The sequence below is a fragment of the Eleutherodactylus coqui genome, chromosome 8, assembly GCF_035609145.1.
Source record: "Eleutherodactylus coqui strain aEleCoq1 chromosome 8, aEleCoq1.hap1, whole genome shotgun sequence".
Taxonomy (NCBI): domain Eukaryota; kingdom Metazoa; phylum Chordata; class Amphibia; order Anura; family Eleutherodactylidae; genus Eleutherodactylus; species Eleutherodactylus coqui.
The window spans coordinates 17664303-17685193 of record NC_089844.1 but is presented as its reverse complement, the minus strand read 5'-3'; the positions used below and the strand labels follow the sequence as shown (position 1 = coordinate 17685193).

Sequence of the window (20891 nt, the reverse complement as noted above, 5' to 3'; positions counted from 1 at the left end):
GTTTCAGTGTGAATCCACATTAAACTGCAAAATCCAGCGATCGGAGCGACTTCCAACGAGGCCGGTCATCAGTGCTAGACTAGCCGGAGCCAGAATTTCACTGGCAAACGCGGGGATGGGAGGGGGGGGGGGTTGTGTGTGTCTAACAGTGCGGAGAGTATATAGAGGATGGTGTGATCAAGGAAAACATCCAGGGAAAGGGGATCCTGTGGACGGAAACAACTCATCCCTGAAAGGGGTCGGAGGAGGATGTCAGGAATTGTTCTGACCAACAGGCTGCACAGTCAGCTGAATACAATGCTGGAGCTCCAACTAACGTGTCCGAACGCACAACTCGCCGTTCCTCCGCACGGATGGGATATAACAGCAGACGACCAGTTCCAGCGCTGCTGTGTCTAAGAGAAACAAAAAAGACTCCAGTGGGCAAAAGAGCGCAAAACTTGTATCACTGAGCAGTGGCAAAACATCTCCTGGTCAGATGGACCCAGATTTCCATTTCATCATACTGATGGGAGGGTGAAAATTTGGCGCAAGCAGCATGAATCTCTGACCCCTTCTTGTCAGTTGGTCGGAACATGTTAGCAGCGCCATCTAATCTGTTGCAAATACAAGAAGCTTCCTGTCCGCAGGGGCCGATAGTCCTGCAGAGTGGGATCTACACCACGACGAATTACTGCGGCTCTGAAGGCCAAAGGAGTCCAACGCGCTACTAGATGGGGAGTGTCTAATAAAGTGGCCATTCGGCGTATATCATACAAAAATCTCAAACCAAAAAATATTTGGAGGTACATTGGGGACAATGTTTTTGTCTTTTTCATCAGGCGTGAAGCAGTTATTGCTCATCAGCTCGGCCTGTGCGTGCTGCCAAGGGGATCATATAGGATTACTCTTTTCTTCAGTTGTCTTCCTTTAGTAGAACTTGTTGATTCTTATTTCCTTTCTCTCAGAAATTGTACAAGGACTCCTGGGATAGCACTAAAGCACTGAGCTACCAGCTGGACGCCAGCTATATACCCATCGTTGGCGCCAAGCACGCCAGGCTTGTTTCCAGTGAGGTATGTTTCGCCTTTAATATGCGTCTCACGTCTTTTTCTTCTATTCTTACAAAACACTAAATAATTTATCAATTTTGATTGACAGCTAAAGTACAAACAACATTATGAAAAGGAGAAGGGCCACTATCTTGCTGGCACCCATATCACTGACTTCCCCAGCGTGGTGCACTCATTGGCTTTCCAGAAGATGAAGAGTATAGTAAGTTGACGTTTTCTGTAGCTTTTGGGATTGCAGAAATTATGTTGAATTAGACAAAATCTGGTCACATGACATTTTTCCAGTTACTTCATTTTATCCCAAATCAGTCAGTTTATGTGATGTACTAATGAGCTGTAGAAACTAGTCATCTTGCTCCAGCCTTAAAGGGGTAGTATGAAGATTGCAAGTTATTCCCCATCCAAAGGATAGGGGATAAGTTGCTGATCAGTGAGAGTCTCACTGCTGAGACCCCCAACGATCTAGAGAATGGGACTCCCATGTCCTGTTCTGCCAGTCACTGTTGGGGTCTCTAGTCCCCCTGCAGTTATGTCAGCATGAAGGGAGCACTCGCCGAGCATGCCCTGTCAGCACTCCATTCATTTCACTAGGGCTGATAGAAATCCCTGCGCGGGTGCGGCTCGAGTGCCTCCGCAGTCACATTGAAAGTAAAGCACTTGCACGACCAGCGCTCCATTCATTCTCCTCCTCCCCACAGGGGGTGCAATAATCCCGCAGTGAGGAGGATGGAGCACACGAGGGACGCCCATTCTTGGGATCAGCGGGGTCTAATTAGTGAGACCCCCATCGATCAGCAATCTCGGTACTACCCCTTTAAAGGAAATGTGCCCCCAATTTTCTTTACAACTACAAAGATTTGTTTTACAAGCACCTGGAAGTATGTTGTAATGTCGGATTGACGTATATGGAAGAATGTTATTGTAATTTCATGTGAAGTCTGTAGAGGTCAGACTGCAGGGAGAGGGGAGGGAGGAGGATCAACTATTAGTTTATAGACTGGTAGAGTTGGAGGGGACCTCCAGGGTCATCAGGTCCTCCAAGGTCATCGGGTCCTCCAGGGTCATCGGGACCTCCAGGGTCATCGGTTCCAACCCCCTGCTCAGTGCAGGATTCACTAAGTCACCCCAGACAGATGTATTCGTTTCCTTTAGAACAGAGGTCTTACATCTCACTGTAATCACATTGTAAACTTCAAAAGCTAAATTTTTACATTTTTTTCTTCTTAGCTGGCCTACAAGAAGAATTATGAAGACAACAAGACCAAGATTTCTATTCCAAGTGACATGATCAACAACGTCGTTGCCAAGAGATGCCAGCATATCCTTAGTGACATCGAATATCGCCGTTACCTCCATGAATGGACATGTCTACCCGATGAAAAGGGAGTCATTCACGCCAAAAAAGCCCACGAGATCTTGAGCGATGTACGGAGGAACTCGATTCCTTTATGAAAATAGTTGTCCTAATTTTTTTCATTATTTAATTGAATTGATTGTTGTTTGATTTCTTTCCAGGTTCTCTACAAAGAAGACCTAACGTGGCTGAAGGGCATCGGCTGCTATGTGTGGGACACTCCGGAAATCTTACTGGCTAAGAAGTCTTATGATCTTCAGAGCCAAGTGAGTCTTGTATGAGACTTATAGCTTTCCAAATTAGTAAATTGCTACCCGCCAATTATTTATTATTTGCCAAGGCTTGTCACATGATATAGAAGAGTTTTATGATCCATTGTGGTGACTGAGTGGCTAGCAAGGTTATCAGAGATGTAACTTGAGTTCTATGAGCCCCAGGGCAAATTTTGAATCTGCGTCTCCCCACAATTTGTTGCCAGAATGCATGGGTCCCAGTGGCATAGCTTCAGTCTATAAAGATGCTCCCCGAAAGCTAAAATAATACAGATAAGATATGTATATATTGGTCTACAGCGCCTAGAAGTATGCCCTTCTTTTAACTGATGACCTATCCTCTGTATAGGTCATAAGTAGTTGATGGACAGGGGTCTACTGATTGGCACCCCCCCCCCCATCCATCAGCTGATTGTCCGCCCTGCTGTCAGCAGCAGTCACTGCAGAAAGTGCCAGCATTGCCGTCGCTCCCATTGGTTATGACATCACATCCAGTCCTGACCAGCAGAGAAGTCGGAATTGCCATAGTAGCACAAGACTCCCATTGATTTCCTCCCATATCCGCTGATGACACGGTCCAGCCTAATGCACTGGACTGTAGGCTGGATGATCAGCTGATGGATGAGGATCCTGAGCGGCAGACCCCCATCCATCAACTACTGATGACCTATTTAGAGGATTGATCATCAGTTAAAAAGAGGGCAGCCAACGCCTTTAAATCCTCACCTTTCCCCAACTGTATACAAATACTTCATCTATAATGCGTCCAACAGCAATAGTGCTCCTTGGTTTAATAGTATGCATCTTTTCGTGCCCCACTAGTAATAGGTCCCACACAGTGATAGATCCCCCCATTGTGCCCCATACAGTATTAGGGCTCGTTCATACGGCTGGATGTGGGTTTTGGTCATGTAAATACATTGCGTATATAAGCGACTGAAAATGACCTCACCCTGCATTTTGAGCCTCTTGTTTTATTGCACATATACGCAGTGAATATGCAGGTTTCTGGTGTCCATTTACTTCTTTGGCCTATTTCAGTACACAACCGAAAGTTGTGTGAAAAATACTCATTTGTGAATGAACCGTTTGAAATCATTGGGTTCTCTTCACTGCATATGCATGTAATTCGTGGAGTAAATATGGCCGTGTGAACGAGCCCTTAGCGTCTCCCTTGTGTTTCCACACAGTAATAGCGCCCTACATAGAAATAGTGCCTACATTGTGTCACTTCGTAGCAATATTGCTCATTTGGTTTTCCCATGTTGTAATTGTGCCCTATATAGTAATAGTGCCTCCACTGGGCCCCCATACCTGTATAGTAATAATGTCTTCATTGTGCCCCTATATAGTCCTTATAAGTAACTATAGTACAGTTAAAGGGGTTGTCCAGTTGGTAACTACTGATGGCCTATTAGTAATAGAATGGTGGGGATCTGCCACCCGGAATATTTGCCCATCAGCTGTTTGCTGGGTTGGTGTGTTCATACAATGGAGCTGATATCTGCAGGAAGCAGACAGCTTTGTCTCCTATGCAGTGTCCAGACTTGGTATTGCAGGCCAAGTTCCAATGTACTTCAATGTGAGCTGGACCTGCAATACCAAGCCTGACCACTGCAGTGGGAATGGAGCCGTCTGCTTCCTGTAGAAATCCACTTAGTGTACACGTTTCAACTCAGTGCAAACACAGACAGGCACAGTTGACAGCTTATTGGTGGGGATCTCTGGCAACAGAACCCCGTTGGGCTCCTATTAATGACCTATCCTGCTGATGGGCCATCAGCAGTTTACAGCTGGACAACCCCTTTAAATACTCACCTTTTTCCAACTGTACACAAATACATCATCCATAGTGCATCAAATAGTAATGGATCCCTCTATTGCGCTCCCATACAGTATTCATTTCCTTTTATGCCCCCATGTAATAACATTGCCCATTTTTTTGCATGCTCCATCCATATTGTGATAACAACCCCATATAGTAATAGTGCCTCCATTGTGTCCTCATATAGCAATAGTGCCCCAATATAGTAACAGTTTCCCCATTGTGCCCTTGTACAGTAATATTGTCCCCATTGCCCTCACATAGTAATAGTGCACCAATTGTGTCAAATGAAATAAAAAGAACCTGCAGCGTACCCAAATCCTTTCCCATGACCATCAATCGGATCCTCCACTTGTAGCCCAGAGCAGGGGGTGCAATGCAGTGATCTCATCACGTTGCCTGCACCTCCCAAATACCAGACAGCTTCAGAGTCCCAGCTATGTAAGTAGCCGGGCAGCCAGCCTGCTCCTCCAGCCACCTTAGTTTTGTATGAGTACATAGAATCCTAAGGACACAGGTACAAAATGAAATTGGAGCTTACCTAGATATCCGGATGGACCCCTTCTCCCCTCCCCCCAGGCCCTGCAATTATGATCATTAAGCCCCTGGCTGTTGCTTTTCCACACTGCGATCCTGGGTTCGAATCCGACTAAGGACAATCTCTGCACGAAGTTTGCATAATGTTCTCTCAGTGTTTGTTTCCTCCCACACTCCAAAGTATCCTGATGAATTTATTTGCTGCCCATGAAACATTGCATTTGTTTTTTTGCAATTTTTCAAAGATTCTTTCATATTTTTGTCTCTTTTTTTTTAGAACAAATACACCCATTCTGGCAAAGAAAACTTTAAGAACTACAGCGTTGTCACCGATACCCCAGTGTATGTCACGGCTGTCCAGGGTGGCATCATTGCCAGCGATGTGAGTATCGGATCAGTTGGAATTAACATTCATTTCTGATCCACGAATCTCATCATCATTTGTATCATTCTCTCCAAATTAGCGCAAGTACAAAGAGGACTTCCACAAGAACAAGGACAAGTACACAACCGTCCTGGAAACCGTAGATTACGACCGTTCCCAGAATCTGAAGAGTCTTTACAGCAGTGTATGTACTCTGATATACAGTAATGAGTGTGATGGATGAAGGTGGAGGAGTGAATCATGGGAAACAATAAAATGTGCTTTATCCCTTAGAACGCCTACAAGAAATCCTGGGATACCATCAAAGCCACGAGCTACCAGCTTCCAGCGGACACAGTTGACTTGGCCCTTGCTAAGCAGAATAAGCATCTTCCCAGCAAAGTAAGGACATGTCTCCAAAACTTTCTTAACCCCTTCCCACCACAGGATGTAAACTTATGTTCTGGCTGGGAAGCTGTTGCTTCCCTAGGACATAAGCTTATGTCCTGAATGGGTTGGGCTCAGAAGCTGAGCCTGCTGCATCCACAGTGAGAGTCGGCTGTGACTGACAGCTGGCCTCCTGCTTCAACTGTAGGGATCAGTGAAAAGAACACCGATCCCCGTTATTAATCCCATACATGCTATGATCTATATTGATCATGGCATATAAAGGGTTCACAGAGGGAGGGTGCTCCCTCTGTAACGTAATCGGCCCTCTGCTATATATAATCGCAGGGGGCCAATGGGTTGCTAGGCAAAATAAATAGCCTTTTTTTGTCAATCTCACCTCTTAAAAGAACATGATAAAAGTAATCAAAAAAGCCATATGTACCCCCAAATGGTATCACTAAAAGCTACAGCCCGTCGCGGAAAGAAATAAGCCCTCACAGGGCTTCGTCCATGGAAAAATAAAAAAGCTATGGAATTTTAAATACAGCGGTGCAAGTATATATAATTATTTTTTTCAAAATAAAGGGTTTTTATTGTGCTGCAGTGGAAAAACCTTTTTAAAAAATTGTCATGTCATTTGGGCAATCTATGCAGAGGCGAGCAAAAACACCTCCCATCACTTTGGTAAAGTAGCGATCCTCCGGCGCTGCGTCAGAGGGGTCACTAAGGGGTTAAATCAAATCTTTTAAAAGTTGTTATTCTTGACCATATTTGTAATTCAATAGCCATTATTGTCTTGTCTAGTCGAAGTACCGCGAAGAATATGAGAAGTTTAAGGCGATATACACTCTACCAAAAGGTATTCAGGATGATCCAGCGACGGCACGATGCCTCAGAGTGGGCAAGCTTCCCCTGGATGTGAGTATTCTCAAATTCGGTTGCGGTTTTATCAGGTCTGTAAAGCTATATATCACTATTTATGCACACTGTTCGGTGTAGTATGGGTTTGCATAGTTGCTGTATACCCAGAACTGTGGAGTATGATAGCTTCATTATATTAGATACAAGTCACCAAGCTCCACATAACCTCCCATGTATAACTGGATATTATACTCAGCAGCTATTTTTCTCCAATGTTCTTATAGCGTTTGTACCGATCGACCTATGAGAAGAACAAGTCAAAGATTCACATTGCTCCTGACATGTTGGAGATCATCGCCGCCCGGGAAACACAAGATAAAGTCAGTGAGATTAACTACAGGAAGTATCTCCATGAATGGATCTGCCTCCCCGACCTCCAGCTCTACGTCCATGCCCGCAAAGTCAACGATCAGTTGAGTGATGTAAGTGCGGTTCACCCGAATGTCCTTCAAGGATTACATTCTTGGGATCCATTTGATGGAATATTAACTTGTTCTTTTTGGTCTTGGTCATTCTTCCCTTCTAGATTGTCTATAAAGATGACCTCCATTGGCTGAAAGGATTGGGCTGCTTTGTTTGGGATACACCTGAGATCCTACATGCCAAGCATGCGTATAACCTCCGCAGTGATGTAAGTGCAATGCCCTGGGCGGGGTGCTATGTTGCGTATATACAAAAGGAATATTAAAAGCAACAAAAACATTTTTTTTCAGTACAAATACAAAGCTAAAGCTGAAGAGATGAAGAAGACTTACAGCTCAGTTATGGAGACGCCACTTTATCTTCAAGCCGTCACCAGCGGGAAACAGAGCAGTGATGTAAGTCATTCATTTCATAACATATAACACAGTAGTCATGTTTCCTTTAAGGGAGTCCACAATTTGTGGTGGCTTCTCTAGTTAGCAGTACTTAGGGACTGCAGGTTTTCACCCATTAACCCCTGATTAAGGGATATGGTCTTCGCTGCTACAATACCCAGATTGCATCCCCACAGTAGCCGGTCATTGCAGGAGACAGGCAGCAAAGTCAAACAAGCCAAGAGTTGGTACCAGAACGCCCGAGCAAAGAGTAATTCAATATCAGAATTACAGTTCCTGCCCTTCTACGCAGGGCTTCTAGACACTCATGATCAGACAATAGAAATTGAGGGTGTTGTCCTTTGGGGAATAGATCTTCAGGGACTTGCAGGTCAGGAAGCGAGAGTATCATCCTTACTTGCACCTTTGGGAATGACTCTAAGTGCTCGTGGAGATGGCTTTTTCAACGTTTCAGGAAGAAACACTTGACTGAGATTTCAGGGTAGACAATATTACCTGGTGATGTTCAGCTGATTCATGGACTTCAAGGCCCTGAATTATATGCACAACAACCATGCCCTTAGGACTAGATCCATAGCTTCCGTATAGGCCGGTTGTTCTGCTACGTGTCCGTCAAGGGAGGAGTTGTCTGTCCACAGTGTGTCTTTGCGCTGCCTTCTTTGGTTAGCAGCACCTATGGACTGTAGGTGTTCACCCTTTATCCCCTGATTAAGGGATATGACCTTTGCTGCTACAATAGATTGTGTCCCCAGAGTAACCGTAGATTGGTGGAGCGAACAGCAAAATCAAACAAGCCAAGTCAGTGCCAGAAAGTCCGAAAGAACCGCCGAGCAAAATGTAATCCAATTAGGTACATTATAATACTCTCCTTTCTATGAGGGGCTACTGGACCCTCAATACCAGACAGTAGAAATCGAAGCCATTGCCCTTTTGGGAGTAGTTGAACTGCAGATGAAGGAGCCAGGCCTTTGGGAATGATCCTTCCACTTTACACATTGTTCCATACTTTCATATGGAAATGTTTCATTCATCACCCTCTAAGCTGTAGTAGCTCTCCATCACCACAAACGGTATTGCATTTGCCTATTTAGGACTATTGACTGTCAGTTTTTGCACACAATATCCTCTCTTAGACGTTTTGCAGGTCTTGTGTTTTATATTGCCGGTACTATTTATACTGAATGGGAAATGTAAAATGTACTAACGATGGTGTTCTGTCCCGTAGGTTGTGTATCACACCGATTATGAGACGAATGTTAGAGGAAAAGTTACATCAACCACAAACAACGTGGAACTGGACAGAGCCAGCAATGCCAACAAGATACGCAGTGATGTGAGTGCAGCTCTAGGATATGTTATAGTAACCCGGGAAATACATATATACTGTTACTATACTATACGGCCTTGTAGGGAAAGGGGACATATTTGTAGATAATGTTGGAAGATAATATTAGATAGATATGATATAGATAGATAGATATGAGTTGGATAGATAGATAGATATGAGATGGATAGATAGATAGATATGAGATGGATAGATAGATAGATATGAGATGGATAGATAGATAGATAGATAGATAGATAGATAGATATGAGATGGATAGATAGATAGATATGAGATGGATAGATAGATAGATAGATATGAGATGGATAGATAGATAGATATGAGATAGATGGATAGATAGATAGATAGATATAAGATAGATAGATAGATATTAGATAGATATATATGAGATAGATAGATATGAGATAGATAGATAGATAGATAGATATGAGATAGATAGATAGATATTAGATAGATAGATATGAGATAGATAGATAGATAGATAGATATGAGATAGATAGATAGATAGATAGGAGATAGATGGATAGATAGATAGATAGATAGATAGATATGAGATAGATGGATAGATAGATATGAGATAGATAGATATGAGATAGATAGATAGATAGATAGATAGATAGATAGATAGATATGAGATAGATAGATAGATATGAGATAGATAGATAGATAGATAGATAGATATTAGATAGATAGATATGAGATAGATAGATAGATAGATATGAGATAGATAGATAGATATGAGATAGATAGATAGATAGATAGATATGAGATAGATGGATAGATAGATAGATATGAGATAGATAGATATGAGATAGATAGATATGAGATAGATAGATATGAGATAGATAGATAGATAGATAGATAGATAGATAGATAGATAGATAGATATGAGATAGATAGATAGATAGATATGGGATAGATAGATAGATAGATAGAGAGAGAGATATGGGATAGATAGATATATATGAGATAGATAGATAGATATGGGATAGATGGATGGATAGATAGATAGATAAATAGATATTAGATAGATAGATAGGAGATAGATAGATAGGAGATAGATAAATAGATAGATATGAGATAGATAGATAGATAAATAGATAGATAGGAGATAGATAGATAGATAAATAGATAGATAGGAGATAGATAGATATGATAGATAGATAGATATGAGATAGATAGATAGATAGATAGATAGATAGATAGATATGAGATAGATAGATATGAGATAGATAGATATGAGATAGATAGATAGATAGATAGATAGATAGATAGATAGATAGATAGAAACACATATTGGATAGATAGACTTAATAACTTTCTGTATATCCCTTTTTATACAGAGTCTATATCGTGATGCTACCATCAAATCCCTGCCTAAAGGTTATAATCTTCCAAAAGACACCCCATTGATCGTACAGGCCAAGAAAGCTCAACTCATCGGCAGTGATGTAAGTAATAGTACTCTTTGTAACATTGTTGTTTTGCTCATTTCCTACTTGCAGCCCCGTCCCAACGTGTGCCTGTCTGATATGTTCATCTACAGTTCACATGTACACTGGCATTGATATTCAGTTAATATATATGTGATAACAGTTGTCCCCTGATCCTGCCCCCCGATTTCTGTGATATGAAGCCGACTGAGGATGTTGATCCTGAAAAGAAGACAATCTTATTTTAACCCTCTTTTTTTTTGTTGTCAATGAACACAGCTGAAGTACAGAGAACTCTATGAACACGTGAAGGCCAAGTCTTACACTCTTCCTCCAGACAACGTCAGCCTTGTCAACTTAAGGAAAGTCAATAACGCCACTAATGAGGTAAAACATTTATATCCAACATTTCACAGGTTTTTTTTTTAATAGAAAAATGAAACCTTGAAGGCTCCTGAGCGAGGGACGCCCCCTCTATTAAGTCACAATACCCTATTAATACCATATTGAACAAACTCTAAAACTTTTTTACATTGTCCTATTGTCTGTCTTGTATTTCAGAGGCTCTACAGACAGCTGTACCACAAGCAGAAGGATAAGATCCACACCACTCCCGATACGCCAGAAATACGCCAAGTCAAAGCCACACAGGAAGCTATTAGTGATGTAGGTTATTAGGAAAGGCAGTCATGGCCTCCCTAGGTACAGCAAACCCAGAAATCTTCATATGTCCTTCATTTGTCTTTCAGTTGGTGTACAAAGCCGATTACCACAGACTCCAAGGTCACTTGATCTCCCAGCCATTCACCCCTCAGACCATTCACTGCCGCTACGTTGGTGAAATAACCAGTGATGTAAGTCATTTTCTTCTGTGAGGTCCCAGATATCTCATGAATGTTATCCACATGTTCATTAACCATGTCTAATTGTATCCACTAGAATAAGTACAAGGAAGACTTACAGTGGCTGAAAGGCCTTGGCTGCTTCTTGTACGACACTCCGGATATGGTGAGGGCACGTGAGCTCCGCAAACTCTGGGTAGGTGCAAATTCTTACTTCATATAGTCCACTTGTAATAGTTATTACCACTACTGTCATCCTAACATACTTTTATGTGTTGGCTTTATCAGTCCCACCACTATTACACCACACCTGCCAAGAACATGTTGGATCGGGGATACCATGTGGTCCTGGATACTCCTGAATACCGAACTGTCCAGGAGCTGAAGACACATCTGAGCCAGGCAAGGACCTTATATTAATACAAGTTTTTGTTTCCATTGAAGCTTAAAGACAGTGACGGAGCACAGAGATGGCATTCCCAAGCAGGCCTGTATTCCATGGGTAGCTCATTGAAGTACAATATGGGAGTGGCATATGGGCACAATAAACTACTATAGAACTTATACCGTAATATATGGAAACTGTGCAAAACTACCTCATTCGATGAAGTGCCTGAAATGTAATATATGCCATCATGCGTAGTAATTATACATGCTAGAACATTAAAGGGGTCTGCCACTTTAAAGATTTTAAAGTTGGGCTAGAAGCCATGCAGTGAGGTACTTACTTATACCTTCAGAGCAGCGCAGATACCTCTGTGAGAACCCCCGCTCGCTTTTCTATGTACTGCCCGCTCATTGTTGCCATCCTGAACATGGCCGCTGGTGGAGGAGCAGATGACCAGACTTGGCCTCCATTAAATAACATGGCACAGGAGACTAACACATGGTTCTGTGTGCTCTTTCTTTTGATGGAGGTCATTTTTGGATGGGTCTGGTCACATGTCCCTCCATTAGTGCTCATGCTTAGAATGGCAATGCTGTTAGTGCAGTGCAGAAGAAAGGGTGCGGGGCTTCTCACAGGGGCATTATCACGGGTCTCTGAAGACAGGAGGCTATAAGTAAGTGTCTCATTACACGATTTCTAGCACATCTTTAAAACATATATGTCTATAAAGTGTCCACCTCCTTTTAAGGGGTATTCCTATCACAAAATTGTATGGCATGTCCTCATGATTTGCCATAAAAGTTTGACAGGTTCAAGTCCCACTTCTGGAACCCACACTTATCTTCAGTTAGGGCTCTCGCCACACCCATCCACTCTGAAATCGGTGGCCGGGGGTTGGTTACGAGGATGGAAATAGCTAAGCACCTTGCAGCACACTGTTTTCATAATTCTCATAGAAATCAATGATTGTGATCAGAGGCGTAACTTGAAGCTTCCGGGCCCCGATGCAAAATATGTAATAGGGCCCCCAACTATAATGCTTTTTTCATAGTACTGGGCTCCCAATTTAGAGAAGAGAGACCTTATAGCCCCCCTAAGGCTCCTGGGCCCGGGTGCAACCGCATCCCCTGCATCTTCTATAGTTACACCCCTGATTTTCATGCAAACAGTGCAGCAAGCCACGCTATCTCCATAACTGCGGAGCAGCAGAAACAGCTTCACGCTCTATCCTACAGTGTTTGCTTGACTCCCATTGACTTCTACGGAAGTTATAGAAATGGCGTAGCTCAGCTGAGGCCGGTTGTTTCTGTCATCCACTTTGTAATTGGTGGTGTGCCCATTTTGGCCATGTTTGGGCCCCGGTGTACATTTTGCGCTGTGGTCCAAAAACGTTGGACCTCCAGTTAATGTATCATTTGAAAATGTCAAATTTCGAGCTCCAAGAAAATAATTTACTTTTTTTTTTTAAATTAAAGCAAAATAATTTACTTTTTGATACAATATAAGGTTGTTCTTTCCTCGTTCTTCATTTGCTTAAAGGGGTTAACTGATCTTGACAACGTTGCTCTTTCCATATGCGCTCTTAAGGCCTATGGACATCATATAGGATGATCCTCCTCTAGGTACCACGTCTAGGAGCCAGCGCAGCTCTTGTGGACCGGGCCCAGTCATGTACAGTCATTCGAATATCACCTTCTACTGGGACTATGTGCCGCAGAACCACGAGGTCCATCCATCCTTAGGAGCATATGGACAGACGCAGAAAGTTCAATTATCACAATTCTTTACTGAAGCCAACGTGCTTGGCGGTTACAAGCTTGTACAGACTCGCAGTTGACGGTACAGCATGGCTGCCCTGTTCTCATTGGGTACTGGAACTGGTTAACACTCACTTCTTATCGAGCGCACTGGTCAGCCGTATGCAACAATGGAGTCAAAAACTTAGCCGAACTGGCTTCAGTTCATAAAGGGTAAATTTACTATATTTCATAATACATGTATAAGTATCAATTTGTGTTTATTATCATGTTTTTCATAAACCTTCCATTTTTGTGAATGTACATTAATACAGAATGCCTTCTATGTCTTTAGTTTGTATACCGGGCACATGGCAACCAGCAAAAACAAATCTACACACCGGTCCTGGATACTCCAGACTTCCTTAGAGCAAAGCAAGGGCAAGCAATTCGGAGCCCGGTAAAAGCTTGGTGCTTCTAACCCTTACAATGCATCAAATGTATGTTGTCACATGACTGTGATATACATGTTGTTGTTTTACCCCACAGTACCTGTATACTGAGGTGGCAACTAAAGAAAGACCCCACCATCATGCAGATGGACAGACTCCAGCCCTCCAACTGGCCAAGCATGTAAAGGAGTTGGTCAGCGAGGTAAGACCTCAAGAATGAGAAATCATCTAATAGATCCGTATTGGATCCTAATTTATGTTTAAAGGGGTATTCCGGGACCTATAGTGCTTACTATGAGGGCTCATGCAGATGCTAGCAGTGAGAAAAGCTTGCTGCAGACAGCGCTATGAAGATCGCGTGAACGGGCTGCTTCAAGCTCCCTGAACTAGCCGGTTCACACGATCCGAGGTGCGAGCTTCCCCGTTCACATAGGAGCCAATGGAAAGCACGCAGCACAGATAGGTCATGTCCTAGCTCTGCCCCCTCCTCGCACTTGCATGTCCTATCTTTTGTTCGGTGCGCGGAGTTTCACGTATCTAACAACCTCCATGTGAAGGCTCCTATAGGAACCTATAGATTCCCATCAGAAGCGTGCTCTGTGTGCTGCTAGCAGCGCAGAAATCTACACTCATCTGTATGAGCCCTGAGAGCGTATTCACAGATCGAAGCATGACTGGGTATACCGGATTCGTCTGCTGCAACCTCTCCCCCCCTTAACCTCTTATACTAAAATAATCACCAACAACTTTTCTTTTTTGGATAATTTTTGGGCCACAGCAGCCAATTTATTAAAACAAACACAACAATAAACATACAACTCTTCAACCCTAATGATAAAACTATTTTGGGAGAGATCCTTGGCGCCCCCCCTAGGTCTGTCGCCTCACCAACCATGGGAAATAGGTGAAACTGCCTCCCGTCGCCTACCCTCGGACTCGGGATACCCTATTTCCCCACGAACCACGCCTCCCGTCTACAATCACCTGACTCGGGGGCTCGCCAACTATCCTCGAGTCGCCTTTCCTCCCGACCCCGAGGCCCGCTAGCCATACTCAGACCAGCCCCACACACCATGTTTGCAGGGCCACCCCTGTCAAAGCCAATATGCGACAGACCCACCTAGTAATTATTCACCACCAAGGATCCCTCCCCAACCCGCTGCCATGACATCTTACCCCCCCCCCCCACTACTATTTCATCTGGGCGGGTGGGCAGGACTTTTCTGCTCCTGGTCCGTCTTCTCCGCTCTTCTTCCTGGACTGGCTCCTGCTTTGCCTCTTCGCGCTCTTTTTCCCCCCACTGAATCCCCCCCCCCCTCCCTTACCCAGCATGCCCCCCTTCTTTCCTTAACCCTTTCCCTCCCCGTTAACCCCGTCATGCCTGCCTTCACCTACAGCCCTATGGGCTTCGGCTCCGGCATTACTTTTTGTATTCCTTCCTCGCATATTGTGGATTTTTTTGCACACTTGAACATTGCATATTTCAAGCGCGCAAAAAAAACACAATAGGCCCCATTGATTTCCAGTATAAACACGCAGTGAATACAAATGTATCATGCATTTTCACTGCATATTCACTTCAATGATCTTTTTCTGTCCATAATACGGAAAAAATGGGACATGCTGCGCTTTTTTCACTGGACCAAAATTTGCGCGGAAAATACGCGGTGGAGCTCTCCACAAGGCGAAACCTTACCCTCTGGGCTCAAAGATAAGGATAAAGCTAGACAAGAAAAAGTATCAGTCAGATCCCACAGCTATAGCGGCATACTTCAGAGGGAGCCGTCATCTGTCCGCTTCAGTGCATCTAGAAGAAAAATGAAGCAGCTTCGAAAAACATCATTGTTAAAAGTTTTCTACTTTTCTTCTTCTGTTCGCTGACTTTTTGCTTCTTGTTTTTCAGAAAAAATACAAAGCACAATATGAAAAGCTGAAGCACAAATACACCGCAGTAGCCGATACTCCCATCATACTGCGAGCCAAGAAGGCCTACCTTAACGCCAGTGATGTAAGTGACGCTACAGTCTATCATACAAATGTCTATATAAGTCAATATACAACAAAGGACTGGGGTCCCTCGGGCCCACTAGAGCAACTCACAGGGTCTTCCCTCCATCTATACAGGACATATATACAACCACTTTAAATTGCATCACAAACTTGTCATCGATATGATCTAATACGTTATTTGTGACTCAACCTATAAGACGTGGACCCTAGTGCCAAGTGAAGGCACCTCCAAATGGGATTGCCTTCTGCTCGACCTTTGGGGCCTATTACTGTGTCACAGCTGGACCTCTCCATTATACAATGTACAAATCTGCATTCACAAGCCTATATAATGTAATGGTACTAAAAAAGTAGTTAGACCTCAACTGTCAAGGTGCCAACTTAAGGATTTGCCAGAGTCCATATTTCTTAAGAGATATTTGTAGAATGGCAGTCCGTGAGGGACAGACTTTAAAAAAGATCTAGGAAGAAAATCTATTAAAGGCTTTGTGTCAGGATTCTGGCATCAAGAAGTCACAATGTTGGCACAGTTATGCTTTATTCTGCAAGAACGGCAACTTTTTGAGTTTCCACCAACCTCAGCACTTAAAAAAAATAGTTCTGGCTTAGGAGAAACTGAAATCTAAGCCCACTTGTATCTGACACAGATATCTTTAGGTTTGGCCTACTGGTTTGAACGCAAAATGCGCCTGATATATTAAGAGGCGTGTGTTGCTTACTGTATTGGGCGCATCTTATGATAAAGGGCTTACATATCAAGCCAATATATGAGACACTGATAATGATAGATCAGGCCTTATGGGGGGGATTTATCATCAGGGGAATTTTTATGGCAACTTTTCTGGCAGCTTTTTTTGGCCTTTCCCAGCAGAGAATGTCACAAATTCATTGAGGGGCGCAGGATGTCGGTGAATTTAAATATGTCTAGAAATGTGGAGTCATTTTTATGTCATTTTGCAAATTTCTTAAATCTGTCTAAAAACCTCACTTTACTCAAAGCTTGTGTCTTTTTTTGGTACAAACCAATAGTAAATTTGTCTAACTCGATATGCACCAAAATTAGTGGAACTTATGCCGGAATTCTATCACAGCAGCACTAGTTCATGTTCCCAGGGCGGCTATCTGCCTTACAATCATCATTACATCCAATTGTAACCATTTCTTAGGAGCCTCAAGGGAAAATAACTGAAAAAATAGTGGTACTGAATCAATGAACACATTTACATATCGGGTGTCCTTGTGTGGAGTGGGATCGGTCTTACTGGAATACTTGTCAAAATAATGTTAAATAGTAACATAGTATGCAAGGCCGATAAAAGACTCACGTCCATCCAGATCAGCCTATTACCAATGTTATATCATTATATTATTGTATTATACTACAGAAACAATCAAATGTTCATGAAAAAAATAAGTACAAAGTTTTTTTTAATTATTAGAAAAAATGAAAAATAGTAACAGTTTAAAGAAAAAAACTTTTTCTAGTTGTTGCATCAAGAAAATGTAAAAAAAGATAGAAAAATTGGCATCGCTACGTCCATAAAAGTCCAATTTATTAACCCTTTGCAATCCAATTTTAAATTTAGGGTTTCCTAGGGGGCTTTCTCTTTCTAACATTATACAATAGCGCCATCTGCTGGCTAGAGCCAGTACTGCGGTATGGGACATGCTGAAGAGGCCCCAGACAACAGAGTGGCCAATAATATACAGTAAGAATACCCTGTCGGACGTCTTCCGACATCGGAGCTGTACAGCCTTCAATCAGAATGTCTTCAGACGTCAGACAGTGGATTGGAAAGGGTTAAAGTATCACATTATTAATCTCACATGGTAAAAGCTGGCAGAAAAAAAATATATAATACCAGAATTACACTATTTTGGTCTCCCCATTTTCAAGGAAAAAAATTGAATAATAAAAGCAATCAAAAAGTTTTATGCACACCAGCACAGTATCAATAAAAATACGGGTCACCTTGCAAAAAACAAGCCCTCACAAAGAACCATCGACAGACTAACTTTGTATAAAAATGTAATCTTTTAATTTCATTCTAGCAGCACTACATAGAAGAAAAAATGTCTAATTTGGTATGGCTGTAACCATACTGACCCATAGTATTTAATTAACTTTTTCCAATCCACAGCCTGCCATCTTCCTACATTCTGATTGAAGCTTGTGCAGCTCCAATGTTAGAAGACGTCCGACAGGGTATTCTTACCGTCTATTGCCAGCCACTCCGCTGTCGGAGCCTCTCTGGCCCACACACACTGGCTTTAGCCAGCAGATGGCACCGTTGTATAACAGCAAAAAGAGAAAGCCTTTTAGGAAACCCTGAACCCAAAATTGGATTGGAAAGGGTTAACATGTCAATTTTACTGCATCACGAACGCCAAAAAGGCACAATTTTTTTTTCACTTTACCCTATTTAGAAATCGTTTTTCGATACATTATATGGTACGTTAAATACTCCAATTGATAAATGCAAATAGTCCCGCAAAAAAACAAGCCCCCGTGTAGTTATGTCACCAAAGTAATGAAAAAGTTATGATTTTTTGAAAGTGGGGAGGGAAAATGGAAACGAAAAAACGAAAAGGAGCGCAGCAGGACAGGGTTAACACTATGAATTACTTTATTTAGATTTTAATCATTAATTTCCTTTTCTCTTATTTTTAGCTGCGCTATAAGGAAACCTTTGAGCATGCCAAAGGCAAGTACCACACCGTGAAGGACGCGCTGGATATCGTCTACCATCGCAAGGTTACTGATGACATCAGCAATGTAAGTATATTGTACGTTGGGCTTCGTACTTTAGCACATCATGGTATAAGCGCACAGGTTTAGAGTTGCCATCTTGCTTTTGTCTTTAGGTAAAATATAAGGAGAAGTATGTCAGCCAGTTGGGTGTATGGCGGTCCATCCCCGACCGTCCTGAGCACTTCCATCATCGTGCGGTCACAGACTCCATTAGTGACGTGAGTAGAATACATTTCATGATAACCCACTACTAACAGTTATTGTTGGCACTAATTGGCTTTACAAAGGGAACCGCTTCTTGCAGGCAGCACTCCTTTGCCTATTGTGACCGGTCCGAAATGCACCAAATTTTTGTTAGATAGTCAATACAAATGCCACTTAATATGGGATTGCCTTTCTGTAGACGATGTTGTTAGCCATTTAGTCGTTCACGGCCCTCGGCGACCCTGAAGGCGAGCTCCCTCCATGTTTTTCAGTTTTGCACTGCTTTTTTCAGTTGTGTGATATCCAGGCCAGTATCAGCCATTGTGTCCTTTGGCGGCTGGGTATTCTTTTGCCATTGATCTGTCCAAGCATTCTAGATTTTTCTAGCCACTCTGCTTGCATTACATGGCCAAAATGCGTGAGTCTGAGTCCAGTCATCTTGTCCTCCGTGATTCTTAGTCCGGCCATCCCGCCCTCCAGTGATATATCAAGTCTGATACAATTCAGGACTCCTCTGTTTGTTACTCTCACCATCCAGGGTATATGCAGCCGCTTTCGCCATCAGCACAGCTCAAATGCTTCAAGCCTCCTTCTATTGGCTTCCCTCGCAGTCCAGCTCTGACATCCATTCATGGCTATGGGAAAAATGGTGGTTTGCACTATCCTGCGTTTAGTTGCTATGCCGATATACCTACTTTCCCAGATTTTGTCCATGGTTAACATCACGCTCCTCCAATGCTATAGATTCTCAGCCTGGTCAGTTTCTGAACCAAGGAAGTTGAATTCTCGCACTCATTCTATGGCCTCATTTTCAAATTTTGATTTGAATTTGGCCATTTTTTGCAGTTGTCATAATTTTAGTCTTCTTTCCATTTAGGTAGAGGCCCATTTTTTCACTTTCAGTTTTTATCTTCTATATCATCTATATATATAAAGCTGAAAGCCCTCACTGACTGACTGACTGACTGACTGACTGACTGACTGACTGACTGACTGACTCACTGACTGACTCACTGACTGACTCACTGACTGACTGACTCGCCAAAAGTTCTCCAACTTCCCGATATCGTAGAAACATGAATTTTGGCGCAAGCATAGATTATCTCCAAAATAGGAAAAGTAATTGGGTCCCAACTCGATTATTCAATTCTAGCGCAAAATAATTGGCGTCGAAATTTTACGTACATAATCTAAATCTGTCACTTCCCAATGCCTTAAAAACTTAAAATTTGGCACGAGCATTGATTATGACATAAATAGGAAAAGTTAATGGGTCCCAACTCGATTATTCAATTCTATGCGCAAAAGAATTAGCGTCCAAATTTTACGTACGGAATGTAATTTTCTCACTTTCCGGTGTCATAGAAACGGGAAATTTGGCACGAGCATTGATTATGTCATAAATAAGAAAAGCTAATGGGTCCCAACTCGATTATTCAATTCTATGCGCAAAAGAATTAACGTCCAAATTTTACGTACGGAATGTAATTTCTTCCCTTTCCGGTGTCATAGAAACAGGAAATTGGGCACGAGCATTGATTATGTCATAAATAGGAAAAGCTAATGGGTCCCAACTCCATTATTCAATTTTATGCGCAAAAGAATTAGCGTCCAAATTTTACGTGCGGAATGTAATTTTTTCACGTTCCGGTGTCATAGAAACGTGAAATTTGGCACAAGCATTGATTATGTCATAAAGAGGAAAAGCTAATGGGTCCCAACTCCATTATTAAATTCTAGCGCAAAAGAATTGGCGTCGAAATTTTACGTGCGGAATGTAATTTTTTCACTTTCCGGTGTCATAGAAACGTGAAATTTGGCAGGAGCATTGATTATGTCATAAAGAGGAAAAGCTAATGGGTCCCAACTCCATTATACAATTCTATGTGCAAAAGAATTAGCGTCCAAATTTTACGTATGTAATCTAATTCTCTCACTTCCTGATGTCATTTTATATGAAGGAAACGTCGCATGGTTACCTCCACATGGTGTTTCCTGAGTAACGCAGAGAACTATGCAAAATGGTGAACATTACTTCATAAGTAACCACGACTTCATAAGCTTTTCCGTGTGAACACCAGATAAACACCAGTACCAAATTAACTCGGGCGAAGCCGGGTATATCAGCTAGTCTTCTATAAAGTCTGCACTCAATGATGCGGTTTTTGATGCGGTTTTTGATGCAGAGCCACACCA

The 20891-nt window shown here is 42.4% G+C and overlaps 1 protein-coding gene across 16 annotated transcripts in view; it reads left to right on the top strand.

The window, feature by feature from the left end:
* The window catches only part of NEB (nebulin), a 232032-nt gene that overhangs the window by 137747 nt on the left and 73394 nt on the right, over positions 1 to 20891 (top strand). For all 16 annotated transcript variants that reach the window (XM_066575214.1, XM_066575209.1, XM_066575217.1 and 13 more), the window contains 23 exons: positions 948 to 1055; positions 1141 to 1254; positions 2280 to 2477; positions 2568 to 2672; positions 5318 to 5422; positions 5505 to 5609; positions 5699 to 5806; positions 6599 to 6712; positions 6940 to 7137; positions 7242 to 7346; positions 7429 to 7533; positions 8759 to 8866; positions 10222 to 10329; positions 10591 to 10698; positions 10873 to 10977; positions 11061 to 11165; positions 11251 to 11349; positions 11442 to 11555; positions 13633 to 13737; positions 13827 to 13931; positions 15633 to 15737; positions 18411 to 18515; positions 18605 to 18709. In XM_066575214.1, the coding sequence (XP_066431311.1) occupies positions 948 to 1055; positions 1141 to 1254; positions 2280 to 2477; positions 2568 to 2672; positions 5318 to 5422; positions 5505 to 5609; positions 5699 to 5806; positions 6599 to 6712; positions 6940 to 7137; positions 7242 to 7346; positions 7429 to 7533; positions 8759 to 8866; positions 10222 to 10329; positions 10591 to 10698; positions 10873 to 10977; positions 11061 to 11165; positions 11251 to 11349; positions 11442 to 11555; positions 13633 to 13737; positions 13827 to 13931; positions 15633 to 15737; positions 18411 to 18515; positions 18605 to 18709 (2637 nt within the window). The remainder of the gene's footprint in view (positions 1 to 947; positions 1056 to 1140; positions 1255 to 2279; positions 2478 to 2567; positions 2673 to 5317; positions 5423 to 5504; positions 5610 to 5698; positions 5807 to 6598; positions 6713 to 6939; positions 7138 to 7241; positions 7347 to 7428; positions 7534 to 8758; positions 8867 to 10221; positions 10330 to 10590; positions 10699 to 10872; positions 10978 to 11060; positions 11166 to 11250; positions 11350 to 11441; positions 11556 to 13632; positions 13738 to 13826; positions 13932 to 15632; positions 15738 to 18410; positions 18516 to 18604; positions 18710 to 20891) is intronic.